This window comes from Miniopterus schreibersii (assembly GCF_964146895.1).
Source record: "Miniopterus schreibersii genome assembly, chromosome: 7".
NCBI lineage: Eukaryota > Metazoa > Chordata > Mammalia > Chiroptera > Miniopteridae > Miniopterus > Miniopterus schreibersii.
The window spans coordinates 499,482-521,182 of NC_138108.1; the positions used below are offsets into that span (position 1 = coordinate 499,482).

Genomic DNA, 21,701 nt, shown 5'->3' on the forward strand with positions numbered 1-21,701 from the left:
CACAGCTTAGATGAACGGTCAGCTCCACGGGCAAACCACCAGGTGGTTTTCAAAGTGCTAAACAGTTCACACTTCCTCCAGCAATTTCTCAGGAATCTGTGGACCCACATCCTTGCCAGCACGAGGGCCTCTCCGACTCCAGAAGTTTGGCCAGCTGCACGCATCTAGGCGTGTCTCCGATGGGTGCATTACGCGTGTCTCACTGGTTCACAGAGTACTTCATGGGTCTGGAAACCAGTGTGTAGCTCACATCTCGCTCCCTTTAAGGCCGATGAATTTAATTCCTAACTTTTATAGTCAGTTTGTCCATGTCCCCCTTTAATAGTTAGTACTTTTTTCCCTGGCTTACAGCATCTTTTCTTACCCCAAGGCCAAAAAAATATTTACCTGTATTTTCCACACAAAAATAGATAGTTAAAGAAACATTGGAATCCTTCCTCCATCTGGAACTAATTGTTGCGTAGGGGAGAGGTGGGGACCGATGTACTATTTCCCCAAGCGCGTGAACATTTTATTCCGGCTCTTGTGAGGCTTTTCATGCTTTCTGAAGTGCATCCTTTCAGCCTCAGTGAATTTCACAAACAAGAATTTATCATGCTTTTGACACCACTGTGCATAATTTTGTTTCATTTCACTTCCCAAGTGTTCGCTGCGAGGATATGGAAATAGGACCGGCCCTGTATGTTGACTCCGTCTCCTGTGGCCTAGTTGAATTCACTCCTTAGCTCTGCAGCTCCTTGTGTAGACTCTCCTTAGCGTTTTCTGTGTTCCGGGTGGTGTCATCGCCACTCCTTCCTTTCCAGCGGACACGCCCTTATTTCCTCCTGTCCGCGCCCATCTGGAGTCTCCAGGCCTACGCCGGAGGAGTTGCTGAGATGGCACCTTTGAGCCTGGTTTCTCATGGGTGCCCTTTATCAGGTTGAAGAAATCCTTTTCTGTGCTTAGTTTATTAAGCTTTTAATGATAGTTGAATTTTTTCTGCATCTATTGAGGTGATCCTGTGGTTTTCTCCGTCTCCTCCTGTGGTGAGTTACGTTGGTTGATTTCAGAGGTGAAACCAGCCTGTGCTCTTGAGATAAATCCCAGTTGGTTATGATGTGTTATCTTCCTTATGTAGCGCTGGGTTTGACGTAGTGATATTTTGTTAGGATTTTTGTATGTATGTCATGAGGAATGTCCTCTGTAATTTCATTTTGTGTAATATCTCTGGTTTGGGTATCACAGAAATAATGGTCTCATAAAACGAGTAGAGAAATGCTCCTTCCTCCTGTGTTTTCTAAAAGAGCTAGTACAGGGTGTTATTACTTTCTAGATGCTTGGTAGGACTCACCAGTGTTCTGAAAATCTAGTCCTGCCTTTTTTTTTTTTTGAAGGAAGTTTTTTATTACAAATCAAATTTAATAAATATAAGGATATTCATATTTTCTGTTTCTTCTCCTGTCAGTTCTGGTCATTTGTGCATCGGTCCTGCTGCTTCCAGCCAGTGCACTGCCCGTGTGTCTTCCTGCGTCACACGCTCGCCCCCTCCCCCGGGCAGGACGTGCCACCTGCGCTCGCCCCCTCCCCCGGGCAGGACGTGCCACCTGCGCCCGCTGTGGTTTGGAGGTGGTTGTGCTTCTCAGGGGTCTTGGCTGAGGCTCACATTCCCCGGGGCACTGGCTCCTCCTCCGACAGCACCGAGGGGTGTCTCCGAGGCAGCACCCCCCAGCTGAGGGCCGGGAAGGACGGGAGTGAACGGAAGGTGTGTGAGGCCCGGTGCCGCCGCCTGTCTTCCAGGGCTCTTCACCTGAACAGGTGCACAGGCTGGGCTTTGCAGGGCATTTGGGGGATAAGAATGTGTTGTGTGCCCCATGCATCTCTGGATGCCCTCACTGTCCCTACGATCTTTTGTCTTTGTTTCATGAAACGTGCAAACATCACACAGATTTTCTGATGAACAACTGGAATGTAATAGGCCAGCAGCTGTGTTAGCAGCCCTGCCTCCAGGCCATGTGGGAGCCTGGGCGATGCCCCTAGAGCAGCATCCCTCAACACCCCGGGGGCCTCCAGGCCTGGTCAGTGTGGAGTCTGATCCCACAGCTCTGGGAGGGGCCCGGAGCAGGTGTGGCCTGAACCTGACCGCCCTCTTTAGGACTCTGCTCTTGGGCTCCCTCCCTCCTGGCCACAGCCGCCTCCCCTGCAGAGTCTGGGCTGCTCTGAGGATGGGGAGCCCTTAGTGAGTGTTCAGGAGTGGAGCTGGCACCGGCTGTCCCCACCCTCAAGGGGGTTATGGCCTCAAGTCACAGGAAGAACAAAGGGAGGAGGGGCAGAGCCAGGGTCAGAACTGCGCCCCTGGCTCCTCCACCGAGGGTGTGGGCCTCACCGGCTCTGCCTGCCCGCCCGGCCCCACCCCAGAGGGCCCGCACATCACCGTGGCACTGGGGAGGCTCGCTCCAGACGCCCTGCAGCTCGCAGACCCGGACTGGGCTGGGGGCACTCAGGCTGTAGCCCTGGTCACAGGAGTACAGGGCCACCGCGCCCAGCCGCGTGCTGTTGAAGCGTAGCGTGGCGTGCTTCACCTCCTCCGGGGGGCCGCAGTCCACCTCTGCAAGCACATAGCAGCCCCTTCTGCACTGTAGGGCACCTGCCCGGCCCCACAACTGCCCACCAGGTCACAGAGCCCGGGAACCCCGCTTCCCACACAGCCCGTCCCACAGTGAAGGTGCCTCGACCTCCAGGAAGGCTGCGCTCAGGTGCGGAGTGCCCACCACCTCTGCCCCTCCCTCGGTCCCCGGACGTCCTCCTCTGTCCTCTCCTATCCCCTGCCCACTGTCCTCTGCTCTTCCAGGATTAGGAAGAGCTCCTGTGCCCCCACCCAGCCCCCCAGCCCTCTCACCCGCCTGGCACCGGCGTCCTGTGTACCCTGCTCGGCAGCGGCAGGAGAAATCTGTGCCCAGGTCTTCGCAGGTACCCCCATTCACACAGGGGCTCCGGAAGCAGGGGGAGGGGGCTGCAAGGTCACAGGGGACACTGTCACCCATCACTTCTTCCCCACTGGCCTCTGGGCTGCACAGGGACGTCCCCTCCTGTGCCACTCTGCCTCCTGCACCTCTACCCGCACTGTGCCAGCTGTGCCGGGCCTGTTTTCTGTCTCCAGCGGGCCTGCGCCCACCTTACCTATCTCACAGTGCCGCCCGGAGAAGCCTGGGGGACAGTCACACTTGTATTTGCCGATGTAGTGGAAGCAGGTGCCGCCATTGTGACAGGGGCCCGAGGCGCAGGAGTCTGGCTTCCCTGGGAGCAGAGGGCACTGTTGGGGTCAGATGTTGAGTGCCCACCACCTCTGCCCCTCCCTCGGTCCCCAGACATCCCAGAGCCCGGGGCCTTCACGGGGACGCTCCTGACGAGCAGGTGGGGTGGCGGGTCGGGGTCCTCGTGCCCAGCCCCACTCCTGGCCACGCCCAGCGAGCAGGGCCGCACCGATCTCACAGTGCCTCCCGGTGAAGCGGTAGGGGCAGCTGCACTGGTACTCGCCGCCAGCCTCCTTGCAGGTGCCCCCGTTCCGGCAGGGCCCCGAGCTGCACAGGCGTGGCCGGGCTGCGGGGGACGGACAGGGAGACGGTGAACAAGGGCGCGCGACACCCCCTCGTGTCTTCTCAGTCCTGAGGCACCCGTGGGCCCTGCCCGCCCTGGCCTGGCGGCAGCAGGGGCCACACCAGTCGGGAGACCCCCACTCCTCCTCGGGGTCACTGCCCTTCCCACCGCTCCTCTGCCCAGGCCCTGCAGCTCCCACGGGCGGGCAGGGCGCAGGCGGGGCGATGGGCAGGGTGGCGATGGGCAGGGTGGCGATGGGCGGGGGCAGGGTGGCGATGGGCAGGGCGCAGGCGGGGGCAGGGCGCGGGCAGGGGTAGGGCGCAGGCGGGGCGGCGATGGGCGCGGGCAGGGCGCAGGCGGGGCGGCGATGGGCAGGGCACAGGCGGGGCGGCGATGGGCACAGGCGGGGCGGCGATGGGCGCAGGCGGGGCGGCGATGGGCGCAGGCGGGGCGGCGATGGGCGCAGGCGGGGCCAGGGCGCAGGCGGGGCGGCGATGGGCGCAGGCGGGGCCAGGGCGCAGCTCCTGGGCGAGTGACGGCTCCGCCGAGTCTAAGGCGCCGCCCGCGGCTCTGAGCCCGTTTGGAAGGTGCGGGCGGGGGCCGCCTCCCCCGAGGCCCAGTGCGGGGCAGGGCGCGGGCCCGGGGTGCTGGCGCCCACCTTTCTCGCAGTGCCGGCCGTGGAACCCGCGCGGGCACTCGCACGTGTAGGACTCGTCCTGGGCCTCGCACGAGCCTCCGTTGAAGCACGGGTCCGAGTCGCAGGGCGAGGGCAGCGCTGCGGGGGGCGCCTCGTGAGCCCACCCGCGGGGTCCCGCCTCCCTCGGGCTCCAGGGGTTTCTTCCCGGGTCCCCAGAACTGGCCCGCCTTCCACGCGCCAGAGGAGCGCAGCCACAGGCTGGGCGGGGCGAGTCCCCGTCACTCGCGTCCCGGGCGGTGGGGGGGGCGGGGGGGAGGGGGGCGCTAATCACGCTGCGCGCGGCGCGTGTTCACAGCGTGGCGGCTGCGCCCGCCGTGGGAAGGCGCTGCGTGGAGCCTGCAGGCGGCCGGGTGCCCTCCCGCTGCGGGGAGGACGGGTGGACGCCCAACCCGTGTAACAGAGGACGGCCAGGGGCACCCAGGGGTGGGGGCACCCAGGGGTGGGGGCACCCAGGGGTGGGCCGCTCCCACTGCAGGTTCTCGGGTGCCCGGCGGGGGAGCCGTTCCTTCCCTCCCAGCCCCGGGCGTGTCGCCCCCCCTCACCGTGGCTGGCGTTGTGGTCCGTGTGGCACACGCACAGGTAGCTCCCGCCGTACTCCATGCAGTAGCCGCCGTCGGGACACTGCGCGTTCATGTTGCAGGGCGTGGCCGTGACCTCTGCGCGAGGAAGGAGCCCTGCTCAGGTCCTCCTGGGGCCTGGGGCCTTGGCGAGGGCGGGGCTGGCGCGGCCCACTGACCCCACGGGGACGCGGGGTCAGGCACTTCTGGTGCCAGCCCCCCGGGGTGGGTGGAGGCCAGGCACACACTGTTCCAGGGTCTGCACCTGTGGATCCTGGTCCAGGCCCGAGCCACCTTCAAACCCTGGCTCGGAGGGTGGTGTCCCCAGGGTGTCCCCTGCCCCAGCTCTGGGCACCTACCGAATTCGCAGAGGAGCCCAAAGAAGCCCGGGGGGCACTGGCAGAGTGTGGTGTTGCCCCCGATGCACCTGCCACCATTTCGGCACTCACAGTCAGGGGTTCCTGCCACGGAGAGAGGGAGGAGCCTTCAATGTGGGGGTGCTCCTGCTGTGTACACCGCCCCCCACTCTCACAGATTCTCTGTCTGCCGTTTGCATGCACACCCACAGGGGCCCCAGCCCTGACCGCAGCCCCAGGAGCCTGGCCACACGCACTGTCCCTGCAGTCGAGGCCCATGAAGCCCTCAGGGCACTCGCACACGTAGCCCTCATCTGCGTCCACGCAGGTGCCCCCGTTCTGGCAAGGGGCGGAGAGGCAGGGGTCGGGCACCAGGCGGCTTCCTGTAAGAAAGACAGCGGTCACCAGGGGTTTTAAGCTCTGTTCCCAGGGCCAAGTGCAGTGTAAGCCTGAGCCTGTCTCCTGGACGCTGATTTCCCGCTGCCCCTCCCCGGCGAGCCCCCTCTTTGGAGCAGGAAGAGGCCGCAGGGTGAGAAGGGCCCACCGTGGGCACCAAAGGGCCCCGCCAGGCTGGAGGCCTCCAGACGGTTCTGCTCGAGCATCATTCAGTAAAATACCTGGATTTCCCAGACACCCTTCTGTTGATTCTAGTTTAATTTTGCTGTGGTTAGAGAACACAATCCTTTAGAATTTGCCGAGCCTTGTTTTACGGTGGCAGGATGGCCCGTCGTGGTGGGTGCTGCCTGAATGCCGGAAGAACGTGGGGTAGAAGCCCATCAGGCCAGGCTGGCTGGCGGTGCCCGGCGGGGAGTCCTGGCCTCTCTACCGACAGTGGTCCTTCTCCTGTGGTTCCGTTAGCTTTTGCTTCGAGAATCCTGATTCATGTTAATGGTACATTTAGAGCTGTGGATCCTCTTGGTGGATCTCTCCCTTTGGCCTTAGGACAGGCCTCTCGTCCCTGACATAGTCTTTGTTCTACAGAGAAGCCGGGGGAGCGATGCCCGCCCCTTCCTCTTCCCTGCGTCCGCACTCAGTGTCTTCACGCAGCTTCAGAATTTATCTGTTAAATCAATACACAGTAAAATTGACTTTTGTTCGAGGCACACTTCCACGAATTCTAACTTGTGTAGATCTGTGTGACCCCAGGCAGTCAGGATCCGCACGTGCCATCACCCCCGGGACGTCCCTGTTCTCTCCTTCAGGGTCACAGACGCCTCCGTCCACTTCATATGTAATGGAAGGACCTGCCAATGTCATACTCCCTGCACCCAGAGGTCAGTAAACTGTGGCCCACAGACCAAGTCTCGCCTGCCACTGATATTAAACATGACGTTTCTTTGGACACTGGTGCCCGGTCGTTAGGTATTGTCTGTGGCTGGCTGCTTTGTGTTAAGCTGACAGCGTTGAATAGCTGTGACCACGTGGCCAGAAAGCCAGAAATAGTAACCCCTGGCCCTTCACAGAAAAAGCTGGTGCTCACTGCTTCAAGCTATTGGTGTCATATAGTTTATTTCTGTATATATTATACAGTCCAAAATTTATTGTGATTGTTTCAAAATTACCTCTACAGTGATTAAAGATAAAAGGAGAAATGAGATCTGCTCATGCATTTACCATCTCTGGGGCGCTCCACTCCTTGGGGCACACCCAGATTTTCTTCTAAGGAGTCTCCTTTAACATTTCTTGCTGTGCAGATATGCTGGTGATGAGTTCTCTCAGTTTTCTCTGCCAGAAAGTCTTCATTTCACGTGCATCTTTGCAAGTAGGTCGGTCGTGTTTTCCTTTCTGCGTGTTAGAGACGCCACCCTACTAGCTGGCCTCTGAGCCTCCGATGGGCCGGCTGCTGTCCCTGTTCCTCCATCTGGATTTTGTCGTTTTCCTCTGGCTGCTTTTAAGATTTTCTTTTTGTCATTGGTTTTCGGCCGTGTGGCTGTGACGTGGCTTCATGTGGTTTCTGTCAAGCTTTTCTTGGACATGTGGGTTTTGGTTTCCATCAAATATAGCAAATGTTTCTTCATGTACTTTCTATGTCCCCAGCACTCCCTCCTCCTGGGACTCCACACTCAGGTCGTAGCCTCTGTCTGTGCTGCGTGTTTTCTCCCTTCAGGTTCCCGGTGTTTCCGTCTTCAGGGTCTGCCAGCGGGGAATACTGCCCGGTGCAGTTTTAAAATTCAGACACTGTACTTTTCATCTCTAGAAGTTTCTCTGTTATCTCCTACATGGAGCGTATTCCTGGGCGATTACGTATTCCTGTTTGCTAATTCCGTCATCTCTGGCCTCTGTTTCTACTGATCTATTTTCCTCCTGGCTATGGGTCATATTTTCTTACATCTTCAAATGCCTGACACATTTTGATGTTATCTTTTGGGGTCCCGGGCACTGTTGTACCCCCCCCCCCCCAGGATTTGATTCTGGAACGTGGTAAATTACTTGAGATCCATTTGATCCCTTCCAACTTCCCTTCAGATTGCTGGGCAGGTCAGATTCTCCTTCAGTTCAGCGTTTATTGATCCCCACTGCTAAGGTGACGCCACACTGAGGACTCTGAGCAGTGCTGGCCCTGGGTGCAAGGAGCTCCCTCCATTTGGGCTGCCGAGGTGATGACTCTGACCCTGCCGAGAGCCAGGGGTTGTCTGACTCTGGCTTCCAGCCACAAAGACTTTGCCCACCTGGACTGGGCTGAGCAAAGCTCAAGAGTCCGTCGGCAGAACTTCAGAGCTCGATCCCTGCCCCCAGCACCTCCATCCTCGCGTCCTCACTGATATTCCCCCCACAGGTTCCAGCCACCAAGCTCAAGTCTCTGTCTCAGGACTACTGGAGTCTGGACCCTCAGGGCACAGCGGCCTGGAAGCTGCCCCCAGGCAGAACCGGGCACCTGCAGGGCTCACTCGTTTCATTCCCTCCTCTCAGGGACCATCCTGTGCTGTCCATTGTCCAGTGGCCAAAAGCAACTGTTTTGTGTTTTGCCTGTTTTTCTAGTTCTTAATGGTGAGAGGGAGGTTTCTAGTGCAGCTGATCCTTCTCGGCCAGGAGCAGGAGGCTAGATTCTCTCCTTTTAAAAATAATCTCCAAATTTTGGCCAACTTCTTGCTGGATCCGATTAGAACGTCAAGGTTTGTGCTGTGTAATGAGCTGGTATCAGGGGTAGGGGTCAGTCCTGTTGTCTCTCCCCGTTTGCTTTGTCTGTCTGTATGGCACATGGTTTCTGGGCAAAACCTTTTGAAATCACTTTTGTTTTCTGATGAGTTTAGTTAAATGCACTGATATTTAGATTAAGATCTGGGCAAGGAAAACTGTGACATATAGAGTGATTTTAAGCAGCCAGACAAGCAGAGTGCCTCCCTCCTCCCCTCTGCACGGCTCAGCCTCACCCTCTTCTGAGGACACAGTGTCCATCTGCCTCTAACTGGTGGGTAAATGTAATTTTCTCCTTAAGTTTTTATTCAGTGCTCACTGAGGATATTTTTCCCACTGCTTTTCAGAGAGAGTGGAAGGGAGAGAGAGAAACTTCGATGTGAGAGAGGCGCACCAGCTGCTTGCCTCCTGCACACACCCCAACCGGGGACTGAGCCTGCAACCAACGTATGTGCCCGTGGCTGGAATCGAACCCGGGACCCTTCAGTCTGTGGGCTGACACTCTAACCACTGAGCCAAACTGGCCAGGGCTCCTCCTTCAGTGTTTAGACTCAAAGTAAGTTGGACCAGTTTGTCCCGAGCATCTCCCGGGGAGAAGCTGCCCGGCCGCATGCCCAGCTGTCCTGGGCACGGGCTGAGGCCGCTGGAGGCTGGGTGATGCCTCAGCACGAAAGCCCAGGGTTTATTCTGTGGGTTGTAATGTCTCGTTGGTCTTTAAATTGATCTGAGTCAAAACCAGCATTTAAAACAATATGGAATAGAATAGAAACTAGCAGATCTCATGCCAGTAGTACATAAAGGTCCGTGTTCTGTCCGACCCCGTCAGTGGTTCCCTTGCCTGGCCAGGGGTCTGGGGTAGGAAGGGAGCGTGTTAGACAGTCCGTGCTCTCCCTCCCGAGCGGGAAGAGGGGCCCGAGGGTGTCATCCCTCCCCGCAGGCGACAGGGAGACCAGGCTCCAGACAACCGACTTGCTCGTGGGTGGCGCAGTCAGGACCAGTTTCCCTGCCGTGGGAGACTCAGGGGACAGGCCAGTGCAGGAGACCGGGGTGGGGCTGAGCCGGACAGTGAGGGAAAGAGGCGGTGACCCCGAAAGCGCGGTCGCCCGTGGGAGGCACGGGGCCATTACCTGCCTCGCAGCGCGGTCCCTCGAAGGGCTCTGCGCACAGGCAGCTGAAGTTCCCCACGAGGTCGACGCACGAGCCCCCGTTCAGGCACGGGCGGGAGGCGCACTCGTCCACGTCTGCGGGCGGGCGGGGCTCGGAGCGGGCCCTGGACGGCACCCGGCCGGCACCCCGCCCTCTGCGCCCCGCCCCGCCCCATCTCTCCGCCCCGCCCCCTCCTCACCCGGCCCCCTCTCAGCCCCGCCCCGCCCCATCTCTCCGCCCCGCCCCATTCTCTCCCGGCCCCGCCCCCTCCTCACCCGGCCCCCTCTCAGCCCCGCCCCTCCTTTCCCGGCCCCGCCCTCGCCCCGCCCCTCATCTCCCGGCCCCGCCCCTCCTCACCTGGCCCCCTCTCAGCCCCGCCCCTCCTCTCCCGGCCCCGCCCCATTCTCTCCCGGCCCCGCCCCATCCTCTCCAGCCCCGCCCCTCCTCACCTGGCCCCCTCTCAGCCCCGCCCCGCCCCTCCTCTCCCGGCCCCGCCCCATCCTCTCCCGGCCCCGCCCCTCCTCTCCCGGCCCCGCCCCATTCTCTCCCGGCCCCGCCCCATCCTCTCCAGCCCCGCCCCTCCTCACCTGGCCCCCTCACAGCCCCGCCCCATTCTCTCCCGGCCCCACCCTCGCCCCGCCCCTCCTCTCCCGGCCCCGCCCCATCCTCTCCAGCCCCGCCCCTCCTCACCTGGCCCCCTCACAGCCCCGCCCCATTCTCTCCCGGCCCCACCCTCGCCCCGCCCCTCCTCTCCCGGCCCCGCCCCATCCTCTCCAGCCCCGCCCCTCCTTTCCCGGCCCCGCCCTCGCCCCGCCCCATTCTCTCCCGGCCCCGCCCCATTCTCTCCCGGCCCCGCCCCTCCTCTCCCGGCCCCGCCCCATTCTCTCCCTGCCCTGCCCCTGCCCCGCCCCATTCTCTCCCGGCCCCGCCCCTCCCCTCGAGGGAGCGCAGGGCACTCACCGGTCTCGCAGGCGCTGCCCGTGTAGCCCGCCGGGCACTCGCACACCGCGGAGCCGCTGACCACCTGGCACCGGCCGCCGTTGGCACAGGCTTTGGCGTCGCAGGGAGACTGTGCTGCAGGGCGGAGGGCGGAGGGCGGAGGCCCGTTGGCGCCCTGGAGCGGCCCGTGGGCGGTGGGGCCCTGACCCGCGCAGTCCCCACCCGCCGCCTCCGATTCGGGGCTTTCTCCGCAGGCCGTGGGCGCGCTGACCCACAAGGGGGACTCTGGGGCACTGCCGGGAGGTTCTTCCCAGCCTGGCGGGGGACAGCCTGTGACGGGGCCTCGGAGGGTGTGCAGTGCCCAGGGGTGCAGGAGGGACCCCAGTGGTCCTGGGGGCGGGGCGGGGGGTTCACGTTGCTGCCGGGACAGGTGCAGAGGCTCTGCCCGGGTCAGAGCGGGCGTGAGCGGGCACAGCCTGCCTCCGTTTCCCCTCCCACCCGCCACAGGGAATGCGGCCTGCCCCACTCCCTGGTGGTCACTGACAGCAAAGCCAGGGACGGGGGGCACCGCCTGTCCCCAGCTACGTCACCTGTCCCCGGACAACTCAATACAGGGACCGGATGAATCCTGAAGAACTGTGCAGCCCTCCCTGGAGTCTTGGGGGGCAGGGAAGGAAGGGGGAGGGCCTCACCCCCCAGGTATGGAGGTGCTTTGGTGGCTGAGGTCTGTGGGCAGCAGAGGAGGGAGCTCGGCCGGCTCTGAGCCAGCCTTTGACCACTCCAAGCAGGGGGTGTGCTCCTGCCATGGACCCTCAGGCCTCTCTGGATGGCCAGTGCCCGGTCCCAAGCCCTCTGTGGCACATCAGATTCGACACTCCCCCAGGCTGCCCATCCTGCAGCCAGCAGAACTTGGGGGCCCAGGTGGTTTCCTTTTACCTGTCTCACAGGTGGGTCCCCCGAAGCCAGCAGGGCACTGGCAGCTGAAGCTGTTGACACCGTGAGTGCAGGTCCCACCGTTCTGGCACGGGTGGGAAGCACACTCGTTCACATCTGAAAAACGGGCGGCTGGGCCTCAGTGGAGGAACCAGGTTGGGAGGATCTGCCATACCTGGGGGGGCGGGTGAAGGGACAGTAAACCTGGCCTTCCTGGGCCTCACCCCTGGGGCAGTGGGATCAGAGGGGCAGCTGTAGCATCTACCCAGTGTGCTGTCAGGAAGCCATGGTATTTGGCGCCCCCAGTGGTGCCCCACACATGTACCTCCCACCATGGGGACAGAGACCCTTGACCTTGGGCTCTTAGGGCCACTGGCTGCACTTCCAGGGTTCCTTCAGAGCCCAGTGCCTCCCAGCTGGCAGTGCCATCAGTGAACTCACCCAAGTGGCACCTCCTCCCTGTGAAGCCCGAGAGGCAGGAGCAGGTGTAGGAGGGGTTGCCGGTCACACAGTCGTCAATGCACTTTCCGCCATTGAGGCAGGGGCGCAGGGCCAGGCACACGGAGGCTACGACACAGGAGCGGAGCGTCACCCCCCTGCCCGCCCCAACCCAAAGGTTCCATCTCCAAGGAATGGCTGTGTCGCCCGCCTGTGGCGAAGCGTCCAAGGTTTTACTTCCCAGGTCTGGGCAGGGTGCCCAGGGCCACCGATGTCGGCCCTCCACCTGAGTTTCCCATGGACGTTTGTTTCCCGAGCTGTGACCCTGGCTGCCCATGGAGAGCAGGCTTCTCCAGAGTCCCCTAACCTGCAGCACCTGCTTGTCCTGTTACTCTGTCAGCTTCCAAACCCTCAGAGAGAGTAAGAGGGACCCGAGGACTCCCAGCAGCACAGGGAGACACGAGTGCTCCTTGTGGATGAGGGGATCCCTGTGTGGAGCCAGAGGGGGAGGGGGAACCCCTCAGACCCTCTAGGGGTTGCAGTCTGGCCCCAGCGCTGCCTCAGACAGTTACACAAATCGGGCAAAACCAGGCCTGTGCTCAGAGCTGTTCAAGCTGGTGCTTCTGGCCGGGTGGTGGTGGGGGTGCCTCCTGGAGTCCCTGAGGGTCACCCGGCCCCCACGCCCAGCCTCTTAGGACAGGCAGCCCATGGAGCCCTATGGAGAAGCAGAGCTTTGGGAGTCTGTGGTTAATCAGCAGACTGGCAGGTGATGGCAGGGTCCCAAGGTCTCAAACTCGAGTTCCTGAGGGCCCCAGGGAGAGCCGGCATGGTCGAGGGGAGGACACCCCAGGAAGGACCCTGTGGCCCAGACTGCCATCAGGCTGTGGGACCGTGCCTTTCCATCACAGCCACATGTCACTCAGGTGGCTGACTGACCAGCCTGGCTCAGGAGAGAGAGTCCCAGGTGTGGATGCCTCTCCTCTCAGGGTGAACGACCCTCTCTTCCTGGTAAAGCTGATGTGTGTAACCCCAGGACTGATCCCCACTGGCTCCATCTCCTGGGCTAGCTGTGTGGGTGCAGATGCAAGGGGCTGACCCTTCCCGGCACCGTGCTCCCAGGGCCTCTGTGCAGCTGGTTTGGAGGGTCCAGCGTGCCTGCTCCATCGGCTCCCCCCAGGGGCCTGGGGCAGTGGGGGAGGCACCTCTACATGGAAAAGGGGTCCACGAAGGACTGTGGACCCTCTTCAGGATCACAGCCTGCAGCCTGTGCAGAGAAGCACAGACCTGCCCACACCTGCTCACCCACCTGTCCCCACCTGTTCGACACCCACTCACACCTGTCCACACCTGCACCCATACCTTACTCCTCAACTACAACCCAAGCCCCTGGCCACTGGCAGATGACAAGCAGCCAGAGCTCTCCCTCGCCCACCCAAAGAAGCACCTGACAGCATGGTATCCGCAGCCCCAGAACCCCCACTGCCCAGAGCCCTGGCCCCCCGGGGGCTGCAGGAGGGCTTGGCTCTTAGGTGCTCTGCTTGCCAATCTGGGGGAGGGGGCAAAATCATTGCTCCCGGGCTTCTGGTGCTGTGAGCCCCTCACCCCCTATGCTCAGACTCTCAGCTGGGGGCTATTCTGTGCCCCAGTGAGTGGGTGGGCTCAGGTTCCCAGGCGTCTCTCGGGGGCACCATCCCCAGCCCTCTGTGAGTCTTCTGACCCCAAGCGTCATGCGCAGGCCCTTGGTGTCCTGTCTGTCCCTCGAGCACGCCCTCCCTGGCCGCACCTCGGGGTGTGCGCCAGCCCCCCTGGCCGGTCTCTCCCCCACTTGATATTCGGGGAAGCAGCCCTTCCCAGTGGCCTGGGTGCCCATGGGAGTGAGTGAGTCCGCGTGGGGAGGTCCAGGCCTCGGCCTCAGAATGGCCCGGGCCTGGCAGGGCTTGTGATCAGCCCCTCTAGGCGGAGTGGCTGCGTCAGCCAGTGACACCCCTCCCTCTGTCTACAAGTAGTAAAGCTTCGGGAGGGTCTGTGACTCGCCCAGGGCCACACACCCTTCTGTGGCCAGTCCGACTGTCCCCGGAGGTCACGAGCTCTCCCCTGGGGTGGACCCTGCCCCCTCTGCTGTGTGTTCTGAGCCGGAAGGCCTTCTGGGTGTCAGGGGCCCCTGGGTGTCCCCCTCCCGTTGGGTAGATGGATGCCCGGGTTGTCAAACAAGCTGCAAGTCCCAGCAGGACAGGTGAAACGGGGGGAGCTGGACACCTGCCTCCCAGGTGGTCCGGGGGACACGGGCGACCCCGGGGCCGGTCGGCCCAGGAAGGAGCCTGGGCTCCTCCCCTTTGCACCGCAGGCCGTGGGCTCCAGCGGGTCCCCCCGGCCCGCAGCAGAGGCGCGAAGGTCCCCCCAGGAGACCGAGGCTCAGCGGCCAGCGGGGCGGGTGGCGGGCGGGGCCCCGAGCAGCCCCCGGGCCCCTCCCCGGCCACGCCCCGGCCACGCCCCTCGGCCACGCCCCTCCCCCCGCCCGAGCCGCTCGCTCGGTGCTTTTACTTGCGTGGGCACAGCCCCCAGGCCCCGCCCAGGCCCCGCCACGGCCACGCCCTCCCCGCCCAGGCCCCTCCCCGGCCACGCCCTCGGCCACGCCCCTCCCCGCCCGCCCTCCCCGGCGCCCGAGCCGCTCGCTCGCTGCTCTTACTTGCATGGGCGCAGCCCCCCACGCGCACCTGGGCATCATCGATTCTGAACGCCCAGCGCCCGGGCACGCCCACGTTGGTGCTGGCCTCCACCTCGGCCATGTCCGCCGTGCGCGAGCCGGGGATGCTGAAGTAGCGCCGCCCGTCCCCCGCGTTGAAGCCGGCCTGGGTGGGTGTGGAGAGGGGCCAGGTCCGCAGTCTCCCTAAGGTTCCCGACGCCCACCTCCCCGGGGGGCCAAGGTCAAAGAGCTCGCGTGAGGGACAGCCTTGTACGCCAGAGGGCTCTAAGGTTCAGGGGTACCCTCCGTGGTGCCTGCAGGGTGTCCCTGCCAGTGTCAGGCCCTGAGGGCACCTAACAGTTCCCTGAACCAATGCCAGGCTGGGGCTGGCACCCCTACTCCCTTCCAGTATCTCATGCTGGGCTCTGGGTCTCCCCTGGGGCCAGGGGCAAGTGCACCCTCAGGGGAGGTACAGCCGGAGGGAGGACTGGCAGGCCCTGGGCACTGGCACCACGCCCTCCACACCTGAGATTTCCTGCTGCCCAAGGTCCTTGGTGCCACAGCGCTGCCAGACCTTGGGGCAGCCAGGAGGCAGTGCACAGATCCCAGGACCCTGTCCCTGCTGCAGTGGCCAGCAGTGTGGTCAGCACAAAGGTGTCTTTGGCCCAAGGGTGTGCCTGTGGTTCTGGGCTGTGAAAGGGCTCCGATCGCCTCCCCCTGGCCTCTGCACAGCACTGGGTGAGTGTGTGTGTGTGTGTGGGGGGTGATGGGGTGGTGGTGGGTGTCTGCCTGTCTCATCAGCTCATGACTGTGCTGGCAACAGGGAGCAGGGGCCCCTACCTGGGCCGCGATGCCCCCCAGGCCAGTGGCGTCACCCCCACTGCTGGCATGTGTGCCTGTGGTCCACGTGATGGACTCATAGTTGAAGATGGTGAAGGAGAACTTGCCATCCGTGATGAGCACAGTCTGGAACGTGTTGACCTGCGAGGAGGGAGGCCTGAACAGGGTGCTGCCCCCCCGTCCCCGCTCCCAGGCCCTGCCCCATCCACCAGCCCCAACTAGACGGTCAGCCACAGGGCAGGACCTCAATGGCCTGGTCCTCCACCCTCCACTGTGTCCCCAGTGCCTGGGGCCCTAGCACAGGCCAGCAACCCCCCCCCCCCAATAATCTGCCTAGTGAGTGAGTGAGGCACACACTATGTGGGGGCCACAGGGGCCAGGAGCAGACACTGTCCCCTGTGGGGGTGACGGCCACAGAAGGTTCATGCCCATTTGGTCAAATCCACAAAACTGCCTTCAGTAAGGTGTGAACCTAACTCAGAGCTCTGAGGACAGCAGGAGGCGACGGCCATGAAGGCGGAGTGGCACCTTTATCACACAGTAGTTTGTGACACCCCAGGGAGAGCCCTGTCCTGTCTGCTCTGTCCAGGGCCTGTCCCCAGAGGTGCCCCTACAGAAACATGGGCTAAACATGTGAACAAACTGCTCAGAGAACTGCTCTGCTCTCAGTGCCTCCTCTCGGGCCCACGGGAGGGACAGCACTGTCCTCATTGGGGGGACCTACCTGGGGAACCCGCCCACCAGCACCCACCATGCTGGGCAAAGTGCCCTGTTTCTCCTGAGCTCACACTTTGTTCTGTTTGGCACAACTGAGGAGTGTGAGAGGCGGGGACCTCCTGTCCGACCCTTGGAGGAGGGAAGTGTTCCCAACCGAAAACCCACTGACACATCACCCCCCTCTTCTCCCAGCCTGGGAGCTATTCTCCCAGGTGGGGCGCCGGGGGTTTTCCTGGAGGACCAGGAAGGGTCAGGCTCTGTGACCTTGGTGAGTGGCTCCTGCACCTGAACCCTATTTTTTCTCCTAGGCATGGACCAGCCACTATGGCTGACACCCCTCAGCAAGGTGGGGGCCCTGGAGGGAGGCCAGGGCCCAGCTGCACCCCCTCCTTTCCCCAGGATAGAAACTCACGGGGGAGGAGGAGCTGCCACCAAAGAAGGTCACGCGGTACCAGGTGGCGATGAAAACCCAGGTGGCAGAGAAGTCGGGGAGCTCGGGGAAGTAGCGCCGCACGTCCTCCGTGGCCCTGCGCAGCACCGCGGGGTCCGCGGCCTCCCGGTAATACACGTCGCCTGCACGCCGGTTGTCCACGTCCGCCCAGAAGGCGGCCACCACGCAGCGGTCCTTGGCGATGGGGAAGGCCACTGGGGTGAACTGAGAGACCTCCTTCAGGAAGGAGATGATCCCGTTGTTGTTCACCTGTCAGGGCAGGAAGCCAGAGAGGGGTGATGGGGGCCCTGGGCAGGCAGGCGGGGGCCCCGGGCGGCAGGCGGGCTGGTGCGCCACCCCCCAGCCTCCCCACAGCCACCCTGCCAAGGGGGAGCAGCCCCTGGGGGGTAGTGTGTCCCAGGATGGCCTGACAGCTCTTGGTCCCGGACAGGGGACCCCCTCGGCACCTAACACCATATCCAAAAATTAGCTCCAATGGATCAAAGACCTAGAGGTAAGAGGTCAAAATTTAAAAATTATCCAGAAGGAAACAGGATAAATGCATCACAACACTGGACTTGGCAGCCTGTGCAGGGCTGTGGGGATGGACGCAGCGAAGCCGTGCTGGGAAGCAGTTGGCACTGCAGGTTCAGAGACGAGGGCACCACAGAGCCCGCCCAGGCCCCTCCGCAGAGACTCCGGGATTCCAGGAGGAGCAGGATGGTGGGTCGCAGCGGGAGCTGAGGCGGGGCCCAGCCACACCCTGTTTAAAATCAAGCGCTGATGGGATGAGAGCTTGTAGAAGCTGAGTGTGACGGGTGGAGGCCTGTGACTCGCCAGCCCCGTACCACCCTTTGGGTGGGTTGACTTGAAATTGACCACTAACGAGGGAAGGGCAGGGCCCAGCAGAGTGGGGGGCTCGTGGAAACGGTTCAGGTGGCAAGTCACCTCGGTGTTTGTGAAACAGTGGCACTACCCCTGGGGAGCCTTTTCTCCCACTCAGCACCCAGGGAAGCCGCTGGTTTCATGGGCCCTCGAGTCACAGAAGGTCCCCTGGGTGGTGGCCTTCCAGCCACAGCCCCAACTTAGGAAGCTTGCAGGAAGGCCAGTCAGTGCTGTGGGCGGAACTGGGAGCAGTCACCCTGGACACCCGGGGGACTGACTCTTCATGACCAGACACACTAGGTTTTCACTGACCTTTGGTTGTTGCAGATGGCCTGGTCGGGGTCAAGGGGGCTGTTCTCTGAGGGGCCAGACAGTGCCTTTTTTTGGCCTGTGGACCCCATATGGTCTTTACTGCACATTCCTCTCCATTCTTTCTGGTTTTGTTTTTACAGCCCTTTAAAAATATAAACATTCCTACTCACAGGCAGGACCGTGGCTGTCCTGAGCGGACCCCTGGTTTTGCAAACCCAGGCGCTTTGCTGGCACAGATACGCACACTCGCTCATGTACTGTCTGTGGGGCTGGGAGTAGAGCAGCTAGTCGCAGCTACAAGCCTGAAGATGCCCACTACCTGGCCCTCTGCTGAAAAAGCCTGCTGGCCAACCTGCCACCGGAACAGCACAGCATGACCCACCAAAGATGCCCACCTGGGTCCTGCTAACATGGGAACAAACTGCAGCTGCTGGTGAAACAGCCTGGGCCCCCCTGATTGGACTGACGGGGCCAGGCTGCTGCTGGAGGGGCCTCCCAGGCTGCCCCTTTTCCCGGACCTCATAGCGGAAAGGGCAGCACAGCCACCCCCACGGACCAGGCAGAGCAGGGCTGTGCGCTGCTGAGACAAAGCACGTCACCCACAGACGCTGGCCGGCTTTTCCCAGGGCGGTGCTGGGACTTGGTGCTGCCACAGGCACCACGGGCCACCTGCTGGGGCAGGGTCTGCCTGCATGGCCCCTCCTGTGTGCCTCCCCCACTGGCCCCACTCTGCAGACCCACCAGGTTTCCTTCCTGCCTTTGAAGTGCGAGTCCAGCTCAGGTGTGTGTGGTGTGTGCAGGGGCCGCCCCAGCCTACCCACAGCACTTGGCCACATTCCCCTCTCCTGTGTGCCTCCCATGGGGTGTGGGCCCAGAGCCTGGGGTCCAGGAAGGAGGCAGAACAAGTCGGCCCTGTTTCCCTGCCAGGGCAGGGCAGGGCCAGGACCACAGCAGAGCGGGCAGTGGGGCCAGGCACTGGGCACACAGGCTGCTGGCAGGCCAGTCCCCTGGACAGGAGCCTCCTGGACATCCTCTGTCCAGACGAGAACTCTGAGCGTCCTGTGTGGGTGGGGAGTGGGCAGAACCCGGACCACAGGGCTGGGTGTGGTGGGCCCAGGGAAGCGAGCTGCCCGGCAAAGGCTACTTCTCGCAAAATACCAGTTTTATTATTATTCTTCTACTTTCAGTAGCACTTAGTGAGACACGCAGCACAGACATGGAAGCAGGAAAGATGAGGCCAGGCCCCCTGCCGGACGAGCCCTGTGAACTGGCGCACATCCTAGATCCCACCCCTCATCTGCACAGGGGGCCCACCAGCACGCTCTTCTCAGAGACTCGGCTATGGCCTGGCTGCTTGGGTCCGGGGCCCGGGACGTGCTGCCCACACCAGGGGCCACGCGGGCCTGAGGTCAGCCCAGCCCAGTGCAGCGGGACCCTCGCAGAGATGCAGGGAAACCCATGGGTGGAAAGGGGGGAAGTGTGGTGCTCAGCCCTCCGCAGCCTCCCAATCCTCCCTGTAGGTCAAGCTCAGACCTCAGGGTCAGTGTCAGCATTATTATCCTGGCCAACAGGGGCCACCTCCGTGGTATCCAAGCATGTGCTGCTGAGAAAACCAAGGTGCCACTGGGTCTCAGAGCCCAGGGTGGGACTGCTCACAGGCTGCCTGTGGTGGATGGAGCTGAGCTTGGGGTGGGTGACTGGCAGGTGCACCCTCCTTGCCCAGGCGGGTAATCCTGCCCCTCTGAGCAGGCTGAGGATCTTGGGAAGGGAGTGGCTGGTCAGCTGGGAGAGGCCCTGAGGCCACATGCTACAGGAAGCCCAGTGACTTTGTGAACTCCAGGTGGCCCTTGGGGCATGAAGGAGGCCCATGCTTCACCTGAGGGGTGGGACGTGTGTGGTTAGCAGGGCCTGGCCTGCAGGGACCCAGGCCTTTCCTGCAGGACTCGGCTGGCCCTGGCTGGCTTGGGGGTTGGGGGGTGGCATTTCCGACTTGGATAGAAACAGGAGGGAGCGGAAGTGTCCGGAGAGCCTCTTGGAGGCGACTTCCAGCCAAAAGCGTGCGAGTGGGACCGGCTGGTCCTGAGTGGGCGGGAGAGCGTGAGGGCTGGCCGATGCCACCTCCCTGGGCGGAGGGGCTGCTCTGAGGGGGCAGCCTGGAGGGGAGCCAGGGACCCTGCGTGTGCGGCCACAGCACCCTGCTCTGCACGCATCAGAGCCAAGAGGGCGGGCCTTGGTTCCTGCTCTGTCTTCTCTGCCAAAAATAAAACAATAAAGCCCCTGAGGCCATGTCTTTCATTTCCTGGCAGCTCTTTGGGTAATCAGGGTTCCTCCCACAGCACAGTTGGGACTTGAAAACTGCTTTCAGGGCAGTGAGTGGGCAGGGTCCTCTGGGTCCACGGGTAAGGTCAGTCTGAGCCCGGAGCCCGGAGCCCGGAGCCCGGAGCCCGGTGCACACCCAGCCCGAGGAGCAGGAAGGTTGGCTCTGGGCTGAGCACCCGCATGCTGAGGTCCTGGGGGAACAGCACTTGGGGCTGCCAGAGGACTGAGGGCTGGGAGGGGAGGGCGCTACCACCGGGAACAGCCAGGGCCAACTTCCTGGGGGAGGGGCATCTGAGTGGAGCCAGCGCCCATTTGGCTGTGGGGTAGGGGTGAGGGTGGGGAGTGAAGGAGGAATTCCCGAGGATGGGAAGGAGAAGCTGGTGCTGGGGGACCAGCCCTTCCTTCCCTCCCAGGCCAAGCCCTGCTGGACTGTGGGCCTCAGGCTGCACTTCCTGTGGTCTGCTGTCCAGGGCCTCCCTGTGGCCATACCCTGGTCTCCTGCAGGGCTCATGGCACTGCCTTCTCTGGGCCCAGCCCTTTGAGCTCCTCCAACACCTGTCCCTCCCATGTCCTGTCCCTCCTGCTGTCCTCCCCTCCCCTGGCCCGTCCACTTCCTTGTGTATACCTAGCCAGCTCCTGCCTCCCCATCGCTGGCAAAGCCACCTCTTTGCCAGTACACCTCAGCCAGGTGCCCCTCTAGGGCCAGAGCCCAACTCCACAGAGGGCCCTGGACCTGCCTGCCGGTGGGCAGTGGTCCTTCATCACCTGTGCCTGCAGGATTAAGGTGTCTGGGTCACAGTGAGCAGGATGGCAGGCCAGTGGGTGCCCTCAGGCTGATTCGGGGCCCATGCAAGCTTGGGTGGGGACCTAGGGCTCTGCATTTTCCTCATGCTCCCAGGTGACCCTGCAGGGGCCCACCCTGGGATCTGCTCTGGACGATGCTGGAGCTGGGTGAGTGGGTGCCTCTAGGCGAACCCAGGCCAGGTGAGGGGGCTCCTTCACTTAGGCGAGAAGGGTGAGGGGGAGAATGCCCTCGGGGTGACAGGGCAGGAGGGAGACACTGTGAGAAGCATGTTCCCTCGGACCCAGCCTGTGCACATGGAGGAACTGACCGTAAGGAAAGGAGAGAGTGGGAGCTGTGCAAAAGGACACACAGGGTGGTCATGCACCGGCGACATCAGTTCATGGGAGACCCTGAAACTACCCACAGTCAGCAACTTGATTGGTTACAACGAGATGGCGCAGCGACTGGAGGGAGTGTCACACTGTCACCAAGAAGCTCTTACACACCCCAGGCACCGGAAAGGGCTCACGCACTATGCAGGGAGACACGCAACAGAAACTTGTGTGAAGGGCAAGCTTGTTTCGTGGCGACCTCACTGTGCTTGAAACAGACCAGGGAGAATTCGGACGTAGGATCGTGGATCATCCCATGACCAGCATGGACTGAGGCCGCCAGAAGCCAGCACCTCCCAGAAGCCGTCACAGTACAGGGAAGAAGGCGGCAAACAGCGATGTCAACTCTCGAGTGACACGCTGATGCCACAGCATCCGCCCCCTGGGCTCGGCCCGGGCTCAGGCAGGACTTGAGGATGCGACGTGGGTGAGCGAATTAGTGAGGGAGTCCACGGGGAAGGGACATGCCAGGTCTCCATGGTGAGTTCTCTGGGAAGACAGTCTGGCAACTGGTCACTTCTAGCTGAGAAGTTCTGGCCTCACAGAGTCCCAGAGAGCTGAGGAG

General features: G+C 62.4%; 1 protein-coding gene across 8 annotated transcripts in view; it reads right to left on the minus strand.

The window, feature by feature from the left end:
* SNED1 (sushi, nidogen and EGF like domains 1) overlaps nt 1–21,701 on the minus strand; it is a gene marked incomplete at its 5' end in the record, with an annotated part of 42,347 nt that overhangs the window by 15,834 nt on the left and 4,812 nt on the right. For 7 of the 8 annotated variants that reach the window (XM_081142216.1, XM_081142212.1, XM_081142213.1 and 4 more), the window contains 15 exons: nt 2,411–2,584; nt 2,876–2,989; nt 3,157–3,273; nt 3,460–3,576; nt 4,232–4,348; nt 4,813–4,926; nt 5,187–5,288; nt 5,441–5,566; nt 9,446–9,559; nt 10,425–10,538; nt 11,340–11,453; nt 11,778–11,903; nt 14,461–14,623; nt 15,298–15,438; nt 16,427–16,714. In XM_081142216.1, the coding sequence (XP_080998342.1) occupies nt 2,411–2,584; nt 2,876–2,989; nt 3,157–3,273; nt 3,460–3,576; nt 4,232–4,348; nt 4,813–4,926; nt 5,187–5,288; nt 5,441–5,566; nt 9,446–9,559; nt 10,425–10,538; nt 11,340–11,453; nt 11,778–11,903; nt 14,461–14,623; nt 15,298–15,438; nt 16,427–16,714 (2,041 nt within the window). The remainder of the gene's footprint in view (nt 1–2,410; nt 2,585–2,875; nt 2,990–3,156; nt 3,274–3,459; nt 3,577–4,231; nt 4,349–4,812; nt 4,927–5,186; nt 5,289–5,440; nt 5,567–9,445; nt 9,560–10,424; nt 10,539–11,339; nt 11,454–11,777; nt 11,904–14,460; nt 14,624–15,297; nt 15,439–16,426; nt 16,715–21,701) is intronic. The other variant, XM_081142217.1, reaches the window with a different exon arrangement.